The sequence below is a fragment of the Sander vitreus genome, unplaced genomic scaffold (assembly GCF_031162955.1).
Source record: "Sander vitreus isolate 19-12246 unplaced genomic scaffold, sanVit1 ctg388_0, whole genome shotgun sequence".
Taxonomy (NCBI): domain Eukaryota; kingdom Metazoa; phylum Chordata; class Actinopteri; order Perciformes; family Percidae; genus Sander; species Sander vitreus.
This window is the reverse complement of record NW_027595514.1, coordinates 50,001-73,348: the sequence shown is the minus strand read 5'-3', so window position 1 is coordinate 73,348 and position 23,348 is coordinate 50,001. Positions and strand designations below refer to the sequence as shown.

The 23,348-nt window shown below is 42.3% G+C and overlaps 2 protein-coding genes across 5 annotated transcripts in view; both read left to right on the top strand.

Moving 5' to 3' along the window:
- Positions 1-3,424: 3,424 nt before the first annotated feature.
- Positions 3,425-6,022, top strand: LOC144513949 (uncharacterized). Its single transcript, XM_078245139.1, has 6 exons — positions 3,425-3,472; positions 3,662-3,771; positions 3,857-3,999; positions 4,583-4,718; positions 5,372-5,492; positions 5,848-6,022. The coding sequence occupies exons 2-5, from the start codon at positions 3,702-3,704 to the stop codon at positions 5,404-5,406; spliced, it is 384 nt and encodes a 127-aa protein (XP_078101265.1). The 5' UTR covers positions 3,425-3,472; positions 3,662-3,701; the 3' UTR covers positions 5,407-5,492; positions 5,848-6,022.
- A 6,254-nt stretch (positions 6,023-12,276) lies between these two features.
- Positions 12,277-23,348, top strand: part of katnb1 (katanin p80 (WD repeat containing) subunit B 1) — a 30,563-nt gene continuing 19,491 nt past the window's right edge. For all 4 annotated transcript variants that reach the window (XR_013501212.1, XR_013501213.1, XM_078245132.1 and 1 more), the window contains exons 1-9: positions 12,277-12,413; positions 15,844-16,017; positions 16,870-17,000; positions 18,110-18,227; positions 19,085-19,185; positions 19,417-19,458; positions 20,200-20,283; positions 20,707-20,822; positions 22,471-22,542. Coding sequence is in view for 2 of the 4 variants with exons in the window: in XM_078245132.1 (XP_078101258.1) it covers positions 15,978-16,017; positions 16,870-17,000; positions 18,110-18,227; positions 19,085-19,185; positions 19,417-19,458; positions 20,200-20,283; positions 20,707-20,822; positions 22,471-22,542 (704 nt within the window). In the remaining 2 variants the exon portion in view is untranslated. The remainder of the gene's footprint in view (positions 12,414-15,843; positions 16,018-16,869; positions 17,001-18,109; positions 18,228-19,084; positions 19,186-19,416; positions 19,459-20,199; positions 20,284-20,706; positions 20,823-22,470; positions 22,543-23,348) is intronic.

The following is a 23,348-nucleotide window of genomic DNA, read 5'->3' as shown; positions in this document are numbered from 1 at the left end:
TATATATATAAATATTTTGATTCTTATTTTTTTTTCTTCTCATGTTTATCTGAGGTGTAGTCGGAAGAGATGTGTTTTTAGCCTTCGTCGGAAAATGCGTAGGCTTTCGTTCATCCTGATGTCAATAGGGAGCTCATTCCACTATTTTGGAGCCAGGACAGCAAACAATCGGGATTTCGTTGAGTGATTAGTTCTCCCTTGCTGTGAGGGGGCAGCAAGTAGGTTGGCTGATGCAGAGCAGAGTGGGCGGGTTGGGGTATAGGGTTTGACCATGTCCTGGATGTATTGTATTTTAACTTGTCATGGTTCTCATAACATCTTGCCAAAGGACTACAGTTGAAAATTAGCCGGCTGGCTAACACTGGCACATTTACAGAAATGTTAATGAATGTTCGCTGTCCTTATGAATAAATAATTGAAAAATGAATTAATCAACCTGGTTCCAAGAACCTTAAACCAGGTGCTCTGCCCCGCCTTTTTGACCCTGACCACTCTCCTGAGGAACTGTCTTACATCCTTCCCCGTTCATGTTTGGTGGGTTCGGTGTCCTGGGAGTTGGAGGAACGGGTCAAACAAGTGCAGCAAGATGAAACCATTCCTCCTGCCCTGTCTGCGCCCAGAATAAATGCTCCAACCAGCCCACAGCTGGTCTCCTACACCCATTGCCAGTTCCCCAGCGCCCCTGGTCAGACATCTCTCGAAAATGCATCTCTGGTCTGCCCCAATCTGAAGGTAACACCCCTGTTCTCACTGTTGTGGATCGTTTTTCTAAGATGGCACATTTTATGGCAATGTTAGACTACATACCGCAGTATTTACAACCAAAGCTAGTTGGTGATCCTTGTCCCTAGAAAGGCCTTAATATACACAAACTCAACAGAAAAATGCTAACTCTTGTTCCAAAACTGTGCTAAAGATCCAGCATGTTCATATGCCGAAACATTCAAATTAGACAATTATTAGGGCTGGGTTTGAAAAAATAGATTTTCTGATTCAGCTCTGTCACATGAAACTAGAAGACCTGAGGAATCCATTGGTACCAACTATGTCATGCTAGCTTGTCGGGAAGGGGATTAATGAAATTAGATTAGCTACCTGTTGGTGAGGGAAAAACTGGCATGCATTACTGCCAACCCTAATCGTAAAAGTAGTTTTCTATAGATACAGGTGTCCTCTCTAAACCCTGAAGTGCTTGCACAGCAAACAAAGGAGACTTTGAACTTGTGCTTGTCCTTAGCAGCTCTGAATCATCCTGGGAAGAATTAAGGAATATTTGTTCAACAGTTTTCTGAACTTACTTTCCCTGAGGGAAACTACTAGAACTGGATCATTTAAAAAAGGCGGAAAATGTGCTTTTCATTTGTGAACCTAAAAATTACAACTCAGTTAAAAAGTATACTGTTTTTTTATTGTAAGCATCCAAGAAAGGTAATATTTGAGGGCAACTAGACTTGGTTAAGGTTCTTGAAAATGTTAATTTGTCCATTTGACCTCATGTGAGAATGTGATGGTGGTTCAGACTTGGCCTCTGGCGTCTCCAACGACCATAACGACTGTCGCTTCAACAGCCAGGAGCACCAACGAACGAAGTGGCATCGATCATCTTCACAACAACTAACAGAAGTTAAATAGCGGGGTTTCCCTACCGTTCAGTCAGAACTCAAGAAGTCTCTCAGATGAGATCCGGATGAGTACCCCTGTAATTGGCACACACCCTCTGGTCCCCCTTTTTGAAAAGGGGAACCACCACCCCCGGTCTGCCACTCCTTAGGCATTGGGAACGTCTGGGGCCTCCTCCAGACGTTCCCAATTTACCCGCACTACCCGCTTGGGCTTACCAGGTCTGTCCAGAGTCTTCCCCAACCCCCTGACCCAACTCACCACCAGATGGTGATCAGTTGACAGCTCCGCCCCTCTCTTCACCCGAGTGTCCAAAACATACGGCCTCAGATCAGATGAAACGATTATAAAATCGATCATTGACCTTTGGGCCTAGGGTGCTCTGGTACCAAGTACACTTATGAGCATCCCTATGTTCGAACATGGTGTTCGTTATAGACAATCCATGACTAGCACAGAAGTCCAACAACAAACAACCACTCTGGTTTAGATCAGGAGGCCGTTCCTCCCAATCACGCCTCTCCATGTGTCTCCATCATTACCCACGTGCGCGTTGAAGTCCCCCCCAGCAGAACTATGGAGTCCCCGACTGGAGCCCCCATGCAGGACTCCACTCAAGGTCTCCAAGAAGGTCGAATACTCCGAACTCTTGTTTGGTGCATATGCACAAACAACAGTCAGAGTTTTCCCCCCACAACCCGCAGGCGTAGGGGTCTGTCCACCGGGTTAAAGTCCAACGTAGCGGCGCTCAGCCGGGGGCTTGTGAGTATCTTTGTCTGGCCCCTCACCTGAGACCACTTTGCCTTGGGAGACCCTACCAGGAGCACAAAGCTCCAGGCAACACAGCCCTCAGGTTCATAGGGACACACAAACCTCTCTACCACGATAAGGTGATGGTTCCCGGAGAGGCTGGGGCGTAGGGGACGGAAACAATTAAATAATAAACCTGGGAGAACGACAAAGAAAAGGCGGAAACGCTTCAAAGTTAACTTAAAGGTGCACTATGAGTTCCTGCATGGTCACTTCTGTTGATGTTCCAAGTACATTTCAAACAAAACAGAGCAACCTCGCCCCTCCCCCCATGTTTCCGTAACTGACATGACTAACTGACTGTCACTACTTTAACGGACGTACAGGAGCTAAATCTGTCAATAAAAAAAGGAGCACCAACGAACAAAGTGGCATCGATCACATAATATAATAAAAGGGTAAAAAAAATAACTTGTTTGAAATAACAAAAAATAATACATTTCAGTACGTGTCTTTGATGTGTCTGGACTTAATGCTTGAGCAAACTAACAGAAATGCAAGAATACTACAAATGTATCCTGCATCAAGAAATATAATTATATAAAACTATCATTAAGGCTTGTGCAGACCAAAGCGTCAAGCCTGTAAATCTAAAACATCTAGTTTTGTTGGCCATGTTGATGATGCATATGACAGCAAGTCGGGCACCAAAACCTTTCTGAGTTGTAGCGACTTCAGCAGGCATTAACGTGCATTTTCCAACTTGGAAACTTGTTTATCCGAGGTGGCTGACACCACATGAATGCAGCATTTCTCTTATAACTTTCACCTTTTTGGCTTTTAGTTTACTTTATTTTTTAATTGATGAAAAACAAACCACTCATGTTTGATCTCACCATTAAGTCCAACCTTGACCCGGGGCTTATTGACTTACGTTGACTTTAGTTTGTTAATGTTTTTGGCACTCAGACTGTTTTGTGTTTGATTATTAAAATCACATGTATTCAGGGCATCAGTTCTGGATATTTAACTGAGGCAGAGATCAGACAGATCCAGACAGACGAGGAACAAGGAACGAGACTACTACACTACTTCATCTGAGGTGAGTCCTGTTGGTCTCTGTGTGTTTCAATAGAACAGAAAAGGATCTTTAGAGGTTTAAAACTTCAGTTTAAAGAAAATCTCAACACTTTGAGCTGCTCAGTTTTATCCTGGTTGAGTTGTTTATGCATATTCTGTGTGTGTATATATATATATATATATATATATAGTTGTTCCTGTGTGTTATTAGATTATATTCCAGTGGAAGAGTGCTGTGAGAGCCCTGAACCATGCGTCTTGTTGTGGTTACTGCCGTCTTTCTTCTGGTGGTGCTGATGGTCATCTCAGTCTCTGCAGACTGTAAGAACAAACAGTCACTAAATAATCAGTCTACACAGACAACAGGAACACAAAACTGACAAAACTTCTTCTGTCTGTGAAACAGGGGATCCTGCAGAAATGTGTAAGACCAAATATCCGCACGTGCCGTGTAAAAAGAACCTCGGGGATGGCTGGTCCCAAATACGTGAAAACATCTGCGTGAAGGCGTTCTACAAGAATGAGCATTTGACCCATTCTGATGCAGAGGTAATTAAACACACACATCAGACTACAGACAGTACATGTGACCTCATCCTGTTCAGACAGTCACTTGCCTCTTTCAAGTACAGCAAAAGATGTGAGGAAAGAGGATTTGAGAAAAATATTTTTTAGTGAAATGTGACGTTTAATAGTATATTCTATAAGTATAACTGATTACGGAGGTACAGCTATGGAGGGTCATTTGACCCAGTATTTAAAATTAACAAATATATTCTTGTTTTTTTTGGCAATGTAATAATGAAAGGTGAAATGTATTTTTGGAACAAAAGAAAAGCCTAAATCAAAAGCTTCAATTGCAATGTGTCACGGCAAAAGAAAAAACAAACATAAGAACGTTTTTCATTAAGATATGAAGCCTTATTTTACCTCCCTCTGCTTTGCATTCAACATGTTATAAAGGTGCTCTTGTGTTTTCTCTCTCCTCAGAGCAGAGGTTAGGGAACGTGAACGGCTTCGTGATGGCAGACCGGATCAATTTCCGGGTTGAGCGAGGATAGATCAAATAAGGGAATTAACATGACAAATGATGAAGTATCAGTGAAAACTAATTCTCCTGCATTTATTTCAGATGACCTGTAGAAAGTACCCAAATGGTCATCTGGTATCGATCCACAATGAAGTGGACCTGTGTCAAGTGATATGTTCCATGCACAGAGCCACCACCGGAAAAAGCTCACTACTGGATTGGACTCCACCTTTATTTAGTAAGCAGTGAATGTTTCTGTTTGCACAAACTTATGCACAACAATTCCTATAATATCCTACAAAGTTATGGCGGCTGCCGGCCCCATCACATAAAGATTGGTCACATGACAGTTAAGTTCAGCAGTCTTACAGCTGAATGTAGCTGAGAAAATAAGATTTTGAACCAGGTACAGAGCACCGTGAGGTCATCAACACCCGTTTGCAGGATGAAAGTCTTAACTTTTCCTGGACACAAACACGGCTCCCCCTGTTGAAAGCCCTGTGTTTAAACTTTGACATGGCAATATTTAAAATGTATTTGGTTGCAAAAAATCGCCCTATTTTCTACTTATTTTATGTTTTTACTTCAAATAATGTGTGCTTTGATTTCAATTTATTTCAATTGTTCAAAATATTCTATAAATAACCACAAATAGTACATCTGTGTGTTCCTAACCCTTTAATATTTGAGCAAATTGACAGTTCAAACCTGTCAGCCAACAAATAAGCGTTGGTAGTTGGAAGCAGGTAATCGGTGCTATCCATCAGCTGATCAAATCAAATTTTAGAGTTACAAGTGACTCTGATGATAATTGGCCATTTGGTACACAATTTGAATGACAGCAAAGTAGTCAACCTCAGGCAATCATTTGTTTTCCATTTTTCTTTTTAGGGCATTTCAGGGCGAACTTGGATTTGGACGGATGACAGTTATGTTCGTTACACCAAATGGGCTGATAGCCAGCCTGACGATGCTGGTCTCAGAGAGCACTGCGTTGAGATGAACTATTGGCGTAAGTAAACAAATGGTTTGGTAGGAGAGGTAGTAGATTAATAGAAATGAAATACTGTATTCATTTTACCTCAAAGATAAGAGAAGCACACTATAACGAAGGAGTTTAATTATTAGAGCAGAACAAGAAACAGGTCAAAGCAGAGGGGTATGAATGACGAACAGGACCCTCATTTTTAACTGTGCATAGGCTCTTTTCTACTCATAGAATGCGATTGATCCATTTCTTTGTGTGATTTTGAGTTTGGGCACATTTAAAACTCCTGACCATGAAGACCAACAAACCCTATACAGGATGTGCTTCTCATCTCAACCCTTAAAATCCCTACCGACACTGATTAACATGTTTCTTTCAGACTGGGGACTCTGGAACGATGCCTACTGTCATCACAAGAAGCCCTACGTGTGTCAAGTGAAACTCTAGTAGTTCAGAGAGAACCTGAAGAGCAGCAGTTGGACCAGTCTGCTTCGACTGTAACCACTGCAAGCTTTTACATTTACTGCAATAAATATTCAGCATCAGAAAACATGTTGATGGTTCCTGTTTCTTTTCCTGACACTGCCAGTGATCCATCTGTCCTCATGTCATCATTAGGGATGTCTGTATTTACAACCAGAGCTAGTTTGTGATCCTAGAAAGGCCTTCAACACACAAACTAAACCGAAAAATGCTAACTCTTGTTCTAAAATTGTAAAGATCCAGCATGTTAATTTGCAGAAACATATCAAACTAGACAATTAATATGGCCAGGTTAAAAAAGATTGATTTTTGGATTCACATCTGCTTGTATTAAATGAAAATAGAAGACATCGAGAATCCATTGGTATCTGGTATGTCATGCTAGCTTGTCAGCAAAGGGGTTAAAAAACATCCAAAGAGGCTACATTTTTTGCAAGGGAAAAACTGGCACGCCCATTTCTAAAGGGGTCCATTGGACTCTTACCTTAAGACATCTGAATGAAATGTCACAAATGTTGGAAACTAGGCCTCGGGGTACCATTATGTTGGAACCTCACGCTGGAAATACCAACTATGATAGTCAAAGTAATAAAATGGTTATCTAAAGTAATTATCAAATAAACAATGTAATCCATTTGCCATAATGGTAATATTCTAACTTGTTAAAATAATTGCCTGTTATTTTGGTAACTGTTTAGATGCACACTTGTTAAACTTGTTTTACTCTATAAAGACTCTGAAAACATTCTCACATCAGCTACATCAAATCAACAGAATGGGCCTGTAAAAGTGGTGATATGTTGCATGGTGAAGGTATCACAGGTGGCTATGACCTCAACAAGGATCGAAGGACCGAAATAAATAAACATCTTGTAACAAATATAAAAGTGGCTTCTTTCTTAACAGTGGTATTAAATATAGTAATCTCACACATCGCTGTCGATAGCAGTAACTTATCACAAAGCCTTGGTCCCCTGCGGCCTTCTACCAATGTTAAAACCATTAATGCACAGTTTTCAATAGCATCAAGGAAATTAATATGGCCAGGTTAAAAAGATTGATTTTTGGATTCACAGCTGCTTGTATTAAACTAATTCCAGAACAAACAGAACAGGATCTCAAAAACTGGAACTCAGAGACAAACGGTAGACTCCAGCCACAAACACACTCAAAGAACACACAACAGAAACGTAATGCTCCCACGCAAGACGAAGACAACACAGAGACTAAATACACAGGTTAACAAGAAACAGGTGACACAACAGGTGAAACAAATCAGGGCAGAACAATCAAACAGGCGGGAAAACAAAAGACAGGAAGTAATCTAGACAGGACAAGGGAGACAAGACAGACTTCAAAATAAAACAGGAAACAGAACATCACAATCACATCAGGTGATGACATGACAGGTGGCTATGACCTCAACAAGGATCGAAGGACCGAAATAAATAAACATCTTGTAACAAATATAAAAGTGGCTTCTTTCTTAACAGTGGTATTAAATATAGTAATCTCACACATCGCTGTCGATAGCAGTAACTTATCACAAAGCCTTGGTCCCCTGCGGCCTTCTACCAATGTTAAAACCATTAATGCACAGTTTTCAATAGCATCAAGGAAATTAATATGGCCAGGTTAAAAAGATTGATTTTTGGATTCACAGCTGCTTGTATTAAACTAGTATTGGTAGTCTTGCATGGCCAGACCTATCTCCACAGCGCTGCGGAGTAAGGTCTGGCCCTTCCACACAACATTTCTGGATAGAAGAAAACTCTGGTTTATTGGCATTTTTTTAAACCAATCACAATCGTCTTGGCCGTCGCTACGCTCTGGACTCAGCGAGCGTAGCTCTGCAAAATAGTCTCGGGAAGGAACTTGTTTTGGTGGAACATTTGCAAGCCTGCAACAGAAAACTCCACATACAATATTAAAGGAAGTTAACTGGTCACACAATGCAGCAATGTGAGCTATTTAAACTAGTTGGATACATAATTAAACCTGTTTTACTCTTACCAGTGTATCTCCGTGTGTACTTTGTCCATAGTACATCCCAGCCAATCGGTACCAAAACGTCCCAGTTAGCGAGTAAATACCTTAAACATATTCTTGGTAAATCTTTATAGTCATTCCTCGAACAAATACAAATACATACATACACACAGCTAATACTGTATCTGAAGTCTCTTTTATATAGACCTTAGTGGTCCCCTAATACTGTATCTGAAATCTCTTTTATATAGACCTTAGTGGTCCCTAATACTGTATCTGAAGTCTCTTTTATATAGGCCTTAGTGGTCCCCTAATACTGTATCTGAAGTCTCTTTTATATAGACCTTAGTGGTCCCCTAATACTGTATCTGAAGTCTCTTTTATATAGGCCTTAGTGGTCCCCTAATACTGTATCTGAAGTCTCTTTATATAGACCTTAGTGGTCCCCTAATACTGTATCTGAAGTCTCTTTATATAGACCTTAGTGGTCCCCTAATACTGTATCTGAAGTCTCTTTATATAGACCTTAGTGGTCCCCTAATACTGTATCTGAAGTCTCTTTTATATAGACCTTAGTGGTCCCCTAATACTGTATCTGAAGTCTCTTTATATAGACCTTAGTGGTCCCCTAATACTGTATCTGAAGTCTCTTTATATAGACCTTAGTGGTCCCCTTGTCTTTCATATTTTTCAAGGTGGACAAATCTCCACTGATTATAGTTTATTTCTGTTTATTATTTTTATAACTGCTTCTATATTAATGTATATTGTCTGCTATGTAGCAGAAGGGAGTTACAAACTCCATTTATACTTTATACTATATAACCTGTTATATTGTGACAACATCAATCTACCCAGCTACCTTAAAGAAGAATAAAGTGAAGGTTTTGGAAAGGCCAAGTCAAAGTTCTGACCTTAAAATGACTGAAATGTTGTGGAAGGATGAGGAAGCAAGCAGCTCATGTGAGGAAACCCACCAACATCCAAGAGTTGAAGCTGTTCTGTACAGAGAAATGGGCAAAGATCCGTCCAAGTCAATAAGCAGGACTGTTAAAAAGTTACTGGAAACGTTTTATTGCAGTTATTGCTGATGTACTCAGCGTTGACAGCCTGTTTTTAGTAATGTAATTGTTTTTGGACTTTCTTTTGAGGACCTTGTAAAATGTCCTTACCTTAGGGCTTCACAGTAAATGTTCTGCAGACATAGATTGTACATGCAATGCCTTTGAAAGCAGGTATGTGCTATATATGTTGAATACATGTTTAAGACTTGTATGGATTCTCTTCACTTGCATGACACAATGGGAGTGTTGTATGTTATACACACTGGAATGTGTATAGAGAAGAAAGATTCACACAGTATATAGCACACTGGTAAATCATTCTTTTGGCCAGATGGCCTACATTAGGACATTTCTCATGGGAGTTTGTTGTCTGAGCTGCTAAGAAGCTGATAGCAGTGTTAGAAACAGAAGGGCATGCAGGTTTAACTCTGGGCTGGGGGTGAATGATGATGATGATGATGATAACTAGGTTGCAAAAACCAAGTGAAATGAACAACAATAAATACGTCTGTATCAGTAATCTTGATTTCAAACAGTTACCAAAGACACAATACAGTCAGTCACTGAAATACTGCCACCTGCTGGTAGAAAGGGGGAACGGTTTGGTCCATTAGGGTGGAAACCACATTAAATATTAATTTAATTATATGTTATAGTGCTAACAGTAACAACTCTGCACACATAATAAGTTCTTAGGTTAACTATTACCAACTGCATTGAACCAAACAATGTGCTCATTAGACGTGACTGGTGATGTGTACGTGGATAGGCACCATATTAAATCACTAATAAACTACTGTTGCTAACATATTTCTTTCGGTCCAGGTTTATATAAGCCTATTTATTGATTGATTGGTTTTCTTCTAACGTTACTCTGGTATAACGTTAGTGCTGCATATTATGACCGTTCTATAAGCTTGGCTTTTATTTTTATAGGCTATATTTACTATTACTTCCGGGTCACTTGGCCAACAATAGGCATTAGGTCACCAACTGGAATGGAGCATGCATTATTATGTAGTAAAAGTTTCTGTAAATATAAATGATGAAGTAATGTACAGATACGTAAACGTTCTACTTAAGTACAGTAGCGAAGTATTTGTACTTTGTTACATTACAACACTAATGTTAGTGTTGCTTTGTCTTTTGTTTGCTAGTAATTGTACCTGTTGGTGTGAGCTTTTAATTGTGATATTGTCACGGGTCACTTTGCATGCGTTTGTGCATATGTGAGTAACCTATAAACACATTTTATTGAAATGAAACATGTCTTCTGTCTACTGTTGTTTTATATTCAGTTATTTATTTCATTGAGGGGGGTTGGGGATGTAAGACAACAAAACAAACGTACCACTAAACTGTTAAAAAACTGAAAAAATGTAATTAAGCTAATCCTCATCCAAACGAGGCCATTCAAATCCATTGTAGGCACCTGCTTGGAAGTGATGTCGGACGGCTGAAACCAGGCAGGACGCTACCGGCTTCCGTATGTGCCTTCCCAGAATGCCATATGGCCAACGTACAACCTGCCTGTATGCTGTGTACCTGTATTGCCTAGGGGTAGGGATACAGTACAAAAGTTGTTTATATGTTTTTTTAGATTCAGAAGTGATGAATGAAATAAACATACTCGTGTGTTCTGGCTTCAAGAGGACCGTGATCCTGCCTGAAATGAGAGTAAGCTAGTCGCAAAACAAATGGGTTCAGGCAGCATGCGTCAAAACCAGGATGCTGCGTGAGACCCCCACAAACACCTGTCAAACACAGCCACAGGGACATCAACCTCTCTTTTACTTTCTGACAATGAGCATCACTAATTAGTTGCGTTTTAGCACAGGCAATATCGCGTTCTGTCAGCAGACGCCGGCAAAGCGCCGCTGTGTCTGTGCAGTGTGTGCATCTCTACAGCTCTGATCAGGACTACTGACACCATGTCAGTAAATAATGTCTTCAGTCGTTGTCCCTCCTTGCTATTCTACAAGACTTTGGCTTGTTCCCTGTTATCTGGGTTAGCACCAGGCTAACCTAGGCTAGCTTTCTAGCAGTCTGTGTGACTGTGTGTGTGTGTGTGTGTGTGTGTGTGTGTGTGGGTGGGTGGGTGTGTGTGTGTGTGTGTGTGTGTGTGTGTGTGTGTGTGTGTGTGTGTGTGTGTGTGTGTGTGTGTGTGTGTGAGAGTGTGTGTGTGTGTGTGTGTGTGTGTGTGTGACTGTGTGTGTGACTGTGTGTGTGTGTGTGTGTGTGTGTGTGTGTGTGTGTGTGTGTGTGTGTGTGTGTGTGTGTAAGGGACATACAGGACATACTGCTCCACCTTTGCGTGTGTGTGTGTGTGTGTGTGTGTGTGTGTGTGTGTGTAAGTGTATGTGTGCATGCTGTGGACCTTTGTGTGTGTGTGTGTGTGTGTGTGTGGGTGTGTGATTGTGTGACTGTGTGTGTGTGTGTGTGTGTGTGTGTGTGTGTGTGTGTGTGTAAGGGACATACAGGACATACTGCTCCACCTTTGTGTGTGTGTGTGTGTGTGTGTGTGTGTGTGTGTGTAAGGGACATACAGGACATACTGCTCCACCTTTGTGTGTGTGTGTGTGTGTGTGTGTGTGTGTGTGTGTGTGTGTGTGTGTGTGTAAGGGACATACAGGACATACTGCTCCACCTTTCATGTTTTCTCTGTCACGTGATAAACTAACAGCTGCTGCTAATGCTGCTAACGGGTATCGTAGCTTCCTGAAGAAGGAAACATGGAGGACCACACGTATTCAAAATCCAGATTTCAGGAACAGGAGTCTTCAGCTTCATCGCCCAGGAAAAGAAAAAAGGAGATTGAAGAGAGCAAGAGACCATCTTCTTGAAGCGTGAAGGCTACCGTAGCTGTAATACGTACTCTGAACTGCGTGGTGCGAGAGAGTTGATTGATATATATGATCTCAACGCTAGATGGGAGACATTCCCACACACTGGACCTTTAAGTTTAACTTTAGGATAAGAAAAAAAATGTATAGGTAAATTAATTTATATTTCAAATCTAGAATTGGAGCAAAAGTCATACTAACAATTCATTATTCCTGATTTAGAAAATGGTTGATGTTTTAAAACGTTGTTGTAAATAAAGTTAATTTAACATATATATATATTATTTTTTTTATTTTATTTTTTAATTTTTTTATTTATTGTTATCTAAATGCTCCTTGATTTTGTTTTATTTTTAATAAAATAAAGTTCATTTAATAAGATAATTTTGTGACATCAGCGGAAGTGACCTTTGGTTTGTCAGTTGCTAACTGGTTGCTAAGCTGCAGCCCGGAGACCGTAGCTCGAGACTGTCAACAACAAGTGTTTACCGGCGGCGGACACCGATTAGCTTCTCACGGTTTAACTAACAACCATTCAGATGATTAACGGCGGTCGACAGACCAAGGTAAGCCGACCTACCGTTACCTGCCGCGACGTGTTCCTGTTCCGTTAACTACTAACGTTATCTTACCGTTAATTAGCTAAAACTGCTAACTAGCTTCTCAGCGGGTTAGATGGGATACAGCTACGGTAACGTTAACGAAAGTTAAGTTTAGGAAGAAAAAAAAATCGTGTTTGGATTAAAACACTCCTGATGAACGAACAGGGTGAAAGTATTAAACATGATATTGTTATATATTAATATAATAGTGTTATATTAGCCTAGATGTTGCTAGATTTAGCGTAAGTCTGCATAACTTCCGGCCGTAGCTGTATCCCTTCTAGCCACAACCCGTAACATTAGCTAGCTAACAACACTAGCTAACGTTAGCTAGGGTTCGTAAACAGTGAGTTTATTACCGCGACTTTAGCTAACATATATGTAGGTATACGTGCAGTTTAGTGTCCCAAATCCCCCATACAATGTCCTTAATTATGAAGCTGCTAAACCACCTGTGTTACCCTTACCTGTCTCAAATAAGACCCTCGTCATTTGGGACGCTCAGTTTTTGGAAAATAATGTGGTACACTAAACTGCACGTAATATGTATTTAATGTATTTATTTATCGAAGGTAGATAGTTAATATAACTTCGTGAACTCACTCACCTACTCTTCTAACAGTGAAATGACCTGGAGCTTCAACTACAAATGATTTTAATGATCAGATATTCTGACACTTGGTTTGTAGATTAATTTATATAAAGTGTCCATCCACGTTATTCCTTTCACTGATCTGGCGTCTGCAAGAGTTAGCCGTATGATACAGTTGTCTTCCCGTTTTTTTAAAGAGATTTTTTTAGGAAATAAAGGACGTGGGAACACACAGAGACACACACACACAGAGACAGAGACACACACAGAGAGACACACACACACACAGAGAGAGAGACACACACAGAGACACACACACAGAGACAGAGACACACACACACACACACACACACACACAGAGACACACACAGAGACACACACAAAGAGACAGAGACACACAGACACACACACACACACACACACACACACACACACACAGAGACAGAGACACACACAGAGACACACACAAAGAGACAGAGACACACACAGAGACACACACACAGAGACACACACACACACACAGAGACAGAGACACACACAGAGACACAGACACACACACACACACAGAGACGGACACAGAGACACACACACACACACACACACACACACACACAGAAACACATACACAGACAGAGACACACACACACAGAGACAGAGACACACACACACACACACAGAGACACACACACAGAGACAGAGACACACACACACACACAGAGACAGAGACACACACACAGAGACACACTGACACACAGACACCCACAGATACACACACACACAGAGACAGACACACACACAGAAACACACACACACAGAGACACACACACACACACACACACACACACACACAGATACACAGAGACAGAAACACACAGAGATGGACACAGAGAGACACACACACACACACACACACAGAGACACACACACAGAGACACACTGACACACAGACACACACAGATACAGACACACACACACACACACACACACACACAGACACACACACACACACACACACACACACACACACACAGATACACAGAGACAGAAACACACAGAGATGGACACAGAGAGACACACACACACACACACACACAGAGACACACAGACGGACACAGAGACACACACAGAAACAGACACACACAAACACACACACACACACATACAGAGACACACACACAAACACACAGACGGACACAGAGACACACACACACACAGACACACACAAACACACAGAAGCACACAAACACACAGAAGCACACACACACACACACACACACACACACACACACACACACACACACACACACCCCGACTGGAATGGGGGGCAGGGTGACTGAAACTGACCAGGAAGGCAGGTGACTCTTATAAAACGGTGAGAGAAGTGAGTTTGGACACAGCTGGAAAATATTTTCAGTAGAGGCTCTGGGCTTTTTTTTACAGAGATGGTGAAAATGTGAGGATCAAAGCCTCACTGATCCCTCTGCAGCAATCCCTGTTTTCAGTGTCTGCCAAACAGGTCTGCCTCAGCAGGCACCGTCCTTAATCTGACCAGGACAGTAGCCAGGATTACCGAGAGGCTGTCTGGCAGAGAGAAGAGGAGAGGATGAAGAACATTCCTCCCCAGCCCTGTGTTATCAAGCCCAGTGGCAAGGGCTTTGTTTTTCTGACCAGGGCAATGTCTAAAAAAAGTCACAGAGTGATGGCAGCATTAATGTAGAGCCCAATAGTTTCTGTGATAACAGAATAATGGACAGAATCGCACAATTTAGATTAAAATAAAAAAGCTCTAAGACCGATTCAATACACAATACATGAAGCTACCTGGGAGCTTCCTAAGTTTGTAACCGAGCCGCCTGCTGGAACTGTCGTTTAAAAAACCTCTTAAGTACATTAAAAAATCATTCCCAGTGGCTTACCAGTAATACACTGGGGGAGAGCCTGTGTATTGAAGGCTATATATGTATTATATGCAGACTTTAGACAGGGGTTTGGCTTATGTCCCCACTTTTGGTTTTATTGTGTAATTGTGTACCTTTCCCCAGTGTTTACTATTTCTTCAGTATGTCTGTCTGTCTATTTATCTGTATATCTGTCTGTCTGTTTGTCTGTCTGTCTTTATATCTGTCTGTCTGTCTGTCTGTCTGTCTATCTATCTATCTATCTATCTGTCTGTCTTTATATCGATCGATCTATTGATCTATCTGTCTGTCTATCAATCTGTCTGTCTATATGTCTGTCTGTCTGTCTATCTCTGTCTATCTATTTGTCTGTCTGTCTATCTATCTGTATATCTGTCTGTCTGTCTGTATATCTCTGTCTGTCTGTATATCTCTGTCTGTCTGTCTGTCTGTCTATCTATCTATCTATCTATCTATCAATCTATCTATCTATCTGTCTGTCTCTCTGTCTGTCTGTCTTTATATCTGTCTGTCTGTCTTTATATCTGTCTGTCTGTCTGTCTATCAATCTGTCTGTCTATATGTCTGTCTGTCTGTATATCTCTGTCTGTCTCTCTCTGCCTGTCTGTCTGTCTGTCTATCTATCAATCTATCTATCTATCTGTCTGTCTGTCTGTCTGTATATCTCTGTCTGTCTGTCTGTCTATCTATCTATCTGTCTGTCTGTCTGTCTGTCTGATTGTCTGTCTGTGTTTTCTTGTATGTCTTTTTTTAGGTCATTGTAGAGCTCTCTGTGAAATGTAGTTTTCAGTGTGAAGTGGAGCAGCAGTGAAGGAGTGAATGTGTGCCAGGGATGGACAGTCAGCAGCACACCAAGTTTCTGTGTTTGTTTGTGTCCCTGCAGGTGGAGAAGGCTCCGTGCAGACTGTAGATGAGAGCTGATGTCTGAACTCAGTGATCCTGACTGAACTTCAACAATTAACCTCGGCAGTTCATCGGCATTTCAAAGGAAGCAGCCAGTCTCCCAGTGTGAGCAGTATGGCTGCAGCCAGCACCACCAAGATCTCCTGGAGGCTGCGTGAGTTACACTTTACACATGTTAATATCCTCTTTGAGTCAGAACTGCACTGATGAACAGACAGACACAGACACACACACACAGACACACACACACACACACACACACACACACACACACACACACACACACACACACACACACAGACAGACACACACACAGACACACACACACACACAGACACACACACACACACACACACACACACACACACACACAGACACACACAGACAGACAGACACACACAGACACACAGACAGACACACAGACAGACACACACACACACAACAGACACACACACACGACAGACACACACACAGACACACACACACACACACGCACACACACACAGACACACACACACACACACAGACAGACACACACACACACAGACAGACACACACACACAGACACACACACACACACACACAGACACACACAGACACACACACACAGACACACAGACACACAGAGACACACACACACACAGACACACACACACACACAGACAGACACACACACACACACACAGACAGACAGACAGACACGTGTTTGCCTTTTGTCTGCTGTGTTCGGACCCCGCTGCATTCAGTGTCTTTTGTAAGAGTCTTGTGTAGCAATATATATTAATATTGAGGAGGTGATGCATCGTGATATTGATTTTAATCGTACAGAGGTTAATCATAATCGAATAGTGTGACCAGTGAAGATTCACACCCCTAGCAGGTTTACACAAAGCACACAACAAATGATGTGATGAAAGACACCGGCCTCTACAGGGTCTATCTCCAGAAACTGGTTGGCTTTTTACAGGCAGAGCATAACTACATTTGTCCCTCGTGTGTTGTACAGAGGAGTTCGAGGCTCACTCCAGCAGTGTTACCTGTCTGGCTCTGGGGAAAAGCTCCGGCCGCCTGCTGGCTACAGGCGGAGAGGACTGCAGGGTCAACATCTGGGCCGTCAGCAAGGCCAACTGCATCATGGTGAGTCTGCGTCATCGCTGCTTCAGCAGTTACCTGATCACCTCCAGACAACCACAACTTTCATACCAGCACTACAGGCTAACACTTAGGCCTCCTGCACACTGCCTGCGTGGCGTGAGCGTGTCAGCTGCGTGGCGTGTCCGTTTTCATTTGGGCTCATATTCTATTTTATTTACACGAACGTCTCGGGCGCGGCTCGAGCCTCCTAGAAACAGGGCACAGGGCGTGTTGGAAGTGTTTCCAGGCAAAATAGAATACGAAAAGATGTTTATATGTCATTTAGACACAAATACATATTAATAAATGACATGCTGATGTTTGAAAGTTCCTTTGTTTTGACATGCATGCAGATATAAATGTAATTTGAAAAAATAATAATAAATAATTATCGATTTTCAAATATTGCACCTGTCAATACAGAACGAAACATGCTGGAGCCTATTTTGCCGTCAATCCTGCCGACGTCTCTGCTGAGCAAACAAATGTACAAACACAAAAATATTGACAAAATAAAGCTGAAGAACACGCTTTTATTTCATTTTATCAATGGGAAACATACAGTACATGTGTCCAGACAAGGCTAGCAGCAGCAGCGCCGCATCAGACACGTTTCTGGTGTGCAAAGACATAGAAAACGCCACGCAGCCGCCACGCAGCTGACACGCCACGCAGCCGCCACGGAGCTGACACGCCACGGAGCTGACACGCCACGCAGCTGACACGCCACGCAGCTGACACGCCACGCAGCCGCCACGGAGCTGACACGCCACGCAGCCGCCACGGAGCTGACACGCCACGCAGCCGCCGCGCGGCTGACACGCCACGCAGCCGACACACCACGCAGCCGACACGCCACGCAGCCGACACGCCACGCAGCCGACACGCCACGCGGCCGACACGCCACACAGCCGCCAGGCAGCCAGTGTGCAGAAGCCCTTAAAGTGGAGTTGCTACAGGCTAACACTTAAAGTGTCAAAACTGGACTCTCAACACGTATTTCCACATCACATCTCAATATACTTGGACAATTATGTACAATAGTTACTGTGTGTGTTTGTGTGTGTGTGTGTGTGTGTGTGTGTGTGTGTGTGTGTGTGTGTGTGTCTTAGAGTTTGACTGGTCACAGGAACCCAGTGGAGTGTGTCCAGTTCAACACGTCAGAGGAGCAGGTCGTCGCTGGTTCCCAGTCTGGATCAATACGAGTCTGGGACCTGGAGGCTGCCAAGAGTGAGACCCAGTTTGTGCTCTCTCTCTCTCTCTCTCTCTCTCTCTCTCTCTGTGTGTGTGTGTGTGTGTGTGTGTGTGTGTGTGTGTGTGTGTGTCACCATCTGTAAACTCCTGTGTTTGACTCACAGCACGTTGTAAACAGCTGTTAAAGTAAGATCCGGCAGGTGAGGGAAACCAAATAGCATTCTCAAATATAACCCTTCAACATGTCTTACTACTTTAAAGTCTCTATCCACACAGCACTTAATCCTTGTGTCGTCCTCCCGGGTCAAAACTGAAATTGAACACTCTTTTGACGCTTTTCAGACACTTTTTTGACACTTTATTTCAACATTTTCTTCAGGTTTTTTTACACTACCATCAGTATACTGTACACTCACACCAATGTATCACCACTGTACCACCAGGGTTAAAGAAAACTCAGGTTTTAAGTGGGTTCACCTGTCAATCACGTTATTTCCTTCTTCTAAAACAGCAAGGAGTTTAGACTGTCCTGCTGTTATTCCAGATATGTGAACCCACCACAGATTGTTGCCTCGTTCATGGACTCACAGCAGAGCGTTGCTCAGACTGAAAAGGGGAAATGCTGGAATGGACATTTGGGAAACACTGATGTATGAAACCTGATGAAAAATCGAAGGTGCCAGAACAACGGTCTGGTTCGTTGCGTCCCCCTGTTCAACTGTAGATGGATGGATACATCTACTTATTTTTAAACATCTGGCTAAACATTTTCAATCTGTCTCTAAAGCCGCTTGGTTGCATTCACAATTGGCTTTTTTCTAATATCATACTATATATCTGATCCACCCAAGGTCATCAGTCTGTGTGACTCTGCTGCTTCCTGTCTCCTCCAGTTTTCAGGACTCTGATGGGACACAAAAGCAACATCACCAGTCTGGGCTTCCATCCGTTTGGACAGTTCCTCGCCTCGAGCTCCATGGACACCAACATCAAGGTAGGCGTGTGGAGGACTTTTGTTTTTTAAACACGTTATTCTCCATAGTAATGTAAAACAAACGCTCAACAAAGCCTTAGCTGTTCACTGGAGTGTGTGTGTGTGTGTGTGTGTGTGTGTGTGTGTGTGTGTGTGTGTAAAAACTGTGATTGAGTGTGTCTGTACTCATAATCTGCATTAATGAAAACTTTCTTCTTATATGAACGTGTGGATTTGGACTCTTTCTGTCAGCTGTGGGACGTGCGGAGGAAAGGATACGTGTTCAGGTACAAGGTAAGGTGTGTGTGTGTGTGTGTGAATGTCTGTCTGTGTGTGTGTGTGTGTGTGTGTGAATGTCTGTCTGTCTCTGTGTGTGTGTGTGTCTGTCTGTCTGTGTGTGTGTGTGTGTGTGTGTGTGTGCGTGTGTGAGAATGTCTGTCTGTGTGTGTGTGAATGTCTGTCTGTCTCTGTGTGTGTGTGAATGTCTGTCTGTCTCTCTGTGTGTGTGTGTGTGTGTGTGTGTGTGTGTGTGTGTGTGTGTGTGTGTGTGTGTGTGTGTGTGTGTGTGTGTGTGTGTGTGTGTGTGTGTGTGTGTGTGAATGTCTGTCTCTGTGTGTGTGAATGTCTGTCTGTCTCTCTGTGTGTGTGTGTGTGTGTGTGTGAATGTCTGTCTGTCTGTGTGTGTGTGTGTGTGTGTTTTAAAGTTTTTTACTTCTTTGTCAGACATGAAAAAGGAAGATCCCGCCTAGTTAGTCTCATTGGCTAAATAGACGCGCCACTCTTTCCCAACGTTGTTTGTTCTAGAAGATGTAGAAAGACTTTTCTGTAACGCACATTAAAAATGTTTATACTTTAATAATATTTATAATAATAATAATATTCTCTCAGAATCTCTCACACTGTTTGTTTTTTTTATTCTAGTTGTCGCACGTTAGAAAGAAAGGTCCTGTCAGTGTATTTCAGAACAGAGGTTTCCCTGTGCGGTGCCCTGTAATCTGTTTGAAAGATGAAGTTGTGTTGGTGTTGCTGTTGCAGGGTCACACTCAGGCCGTGAGGAGTCTGGCCTTCAGTCCGGACGGGAAGTGGCTGGCTTCAGCCAGCGATGACTGCACCGTCAAGGTACAAACTGCTGCTAGAGCTGCCAGTATCAACAAGTGGACAGCACTCAACGTTGTCACCAAATCTCAGTGTTAGGGATGCATCCTCGGTCCATGAACACAGTAAACACATGAATGAAGTAAACAGCGTCCACAGCTGTGTATTTTTAAACCTTACCATCAATGTGTTTTTTTCCACAAATGTGCTGATGTATATTTGCTAATAATTAGTTGGATTAATTGTTGAAAAAACTTGAAAATGAACAATAACTTGGTGGCCCCCCTGCAGTAACTCTGAGGACCCCCTGTTGAAGATATCTGCACTACAGCACCAAATGTGGATTAATCCACCGCTGAAAATAGTCCCCAGCAAAGTGTGTATTTTGCTCCTGTTTGTTTGATCTGGTCTGAGTTGTGTCTCATCTCTTCCCCGTCTCTCTCTCAGCTGTGGGACCTGACTCAGGGGAAGACCATCACCGAGTTTAAATCTCACACCGCAGCCGTCAACGTGGTCCAGTTTCACCCCAACGAGTACCTGCTGGCTTCAGGCAGCTCCGACAGGTACGGCAACCTCAACTCTTGTTTCAGAGCTTCCTCAAACTGCAACTGTCAGGACGTTTAACGGTCAACTCTACTGACGTTTTTTTTTTTTTTGACGACACTTTTGTTGCCTTTTTCCACTTTTTTTGGGAAACTTTTGTCGCCTTTTCCCAGGTTTTTTGGGACACTTTTGTCGACATTTTTGTCGCCTTTTTCCCACTTTTTTTGGGGACACTTTTGGCGACATTTTTGTCGCCTTTTTCCACTTTTTTGGGACACTTTTGGCGACATTTTTGTCGCCTTTTCCCAGGTTTTTTGGGACACTTTTGTCGACATTTTTTTTCGCCTTTTTCCACTTTTTTTGGGACACTTTTGTCGAAATTTTTGTCGCCTTTTTCCACTTTTTTTGGGACACTTTTGTCGACATTTTTGTCGCCTTTTTCCAGTTTTTTTGGGACACTTTTGTAGACATTTTTGTCGCCTTTTTCCACTTTTTTGGGACACTTTTGGCGACATTTTTGTCGCCTTTTTCCAGTTTTTCTGGGACACTTTTGTCGACATTTTTGTCGCCTTTTTCCACTTTTTTTGGGACACTTTTGTAGACATTTTTGTCGCCTTTTTCCACTTTTTTTGGGACACTTTTGTCGACATTTTTGTCGCCTTTTCCACTTTTTTGGGACACTTTTGTCGACATTTTTGTCGCCTTTTTCCACTTTTTTTGGACACTTTTGTCGACATTTTTGTCGCCTTTTTCCACTTTTTTGGGACACTTTTGTCGACATTTTTGTCGCCTTTTTCCACTTTTTTTGGACACTTTTGTCGACATTTTTGTCGCCTTTTTCCACTTTTTTTGGGACACTTTTGTCGACATTTTTGTCGCCTTTTTCCACTTTTTTGGGACACTTTTGTCGACATTTTTGTCGCCTTTTCCCAGTTTTTTTGGGACACTTTTGTCGACATTTTTGTCGCCTTTTCCACTTTTTTTGGGACACTTTTGTCGACATTTTTGTCGCCTTTTTCCACTTTTTTGGGACACTTTTGTCGACATTTTTGTCGACATTTTTGTCGACATTTTTGTCGCCTTTTCCACTTTTTTGGGACACTTTTGTCGACATTTTTGTCGCCTTTTTCCACTTTTTTGGGACACTTTTGTCGACATTTGTCGCCTTTTTCCACTTTTTTTGGGACTGATTCTTTCTTTGAGGCACATATAGTGTATTCACACCGCCAGATTAACAAACAGCTTTTTCCCCTGGGCCATACGTTCACTGAACAAACAATAACCCTGTAAAACAATGGCCATTTCCCGCCTTAACCCATCTCCTATCCCCTGTCATGACCAACCACACTACCCCTGGCAACTGTGACCTTCTTTATGCTGAAGCCTGTTGCTATTTTACACATATGTGTGAGGGAGGGTGTGTATTGTCTGGGAGGGACGGCAGGGTGTCAGTCAACTGTCTGTATCCCAAGATACATGTGCTGTATATGTGGGTGGGTGGGTGAGTGTGTGTGGGAGAGAGAAAAAGAGAGAGTGAAATGTATGTAGATTGATTGATTGATATTAAATGTATTCAGCTTTATTATTCCACCCTGATGTTTACCTTTATGATGTTGGCAGGGTGTCTGTGTTTGAAGTGAATTGAGTCTTCTCTGTCTCTATCTGCAGGACTGTGAAGCTGTGGGATCTGGAGAAGTTTACAATGATCGGCTCGTTGGAGGGAGACACCACTCCAGTGAGGTGAGTTTCCTCAGCACAGAGCTGCAGCTTGGTCAACATGTTGCAACATGGGCGTAGCTTTGGATTTTACATGAATGTTTGGGGTTCGTCCCCCAGGAAATGTTGAGCGTCAAACACTTTTTTATGCACGTTTTTGTTATCAATTTATGGGGATTGTCTTCTGTATTAATCAACAAAGAAGCAATACATCATTGTATAGTATGAACAACATATATTAGATATTAACCTAACTGTTGTTTCCTGGAGGCCTGGATGTGATGATGACATCAGGTGATGCATGAATGTATATGAATGACATCTTTTGTTGAACTCCTTCAGTCCCAGTAGTATTACTAGTAATACTACTGCAGTCCCAGTAGTATTACTAGTAGTACTGAGCACTGACCGCCTGGTGGAAACATTCATATGAAAGTCAGAAATTAATCACACAAACTAAAGGGCAGGTTGCAGAAATATAAAAACAAAGATGTGGCTTTACCACACTTAGTAGTACTCACATTTAATTATCATTTACTGTAATAAACATATATAAACATGTGGATTGCACTTTTTAAACACAGTATATATATGGCTGCCTCCAGCCCCCCCACCCCCCCCACCCTCGTGAAGTTGCGTGTCGCGTGCATGACAGCGTCAACGTTGCACTCAGAGACAGAGAGGCTATCGTTACGTTAGCAGTAGCATGCTGCTGCTGGTCTTGTTGTGGGATTAACTGTACTAATAAAACCGTTGAAACAACGCAGCCACGCTGCTGTGAAAGCTCCCTGAACGTCCTTTATCAGTCTGGTTGTTACTCCTCTCCTCCA

What these genes read in the sequence shown, in the direction of transcription:
- LOC144513949 (XM_078245139.1), top strand. Translation starts at nt 3,702, where the DNA reads ATGCGTCTTGTTGTGGTTACTGCCGTCTTTCTTCTGGTGGTGCTGATG. An exon ending in CATCTCAGTCTCTGCAGACT is followed by an intron (nt 3,772 to 3,856) that starts GTAAGAACAAAC and finishes TCTGTGAAACAG; the next exon opens with GGGATCCTGCAGAAATGTGT. An exon ending in TGACCCATTCTGATGCAGAG is followed by an intron (nt 4,000 to 4,582) that starts GTAATTAAACAC and finishes CATTTATTTCAG; the next exon opens with ATGACCTGTAGAAAGTACCC.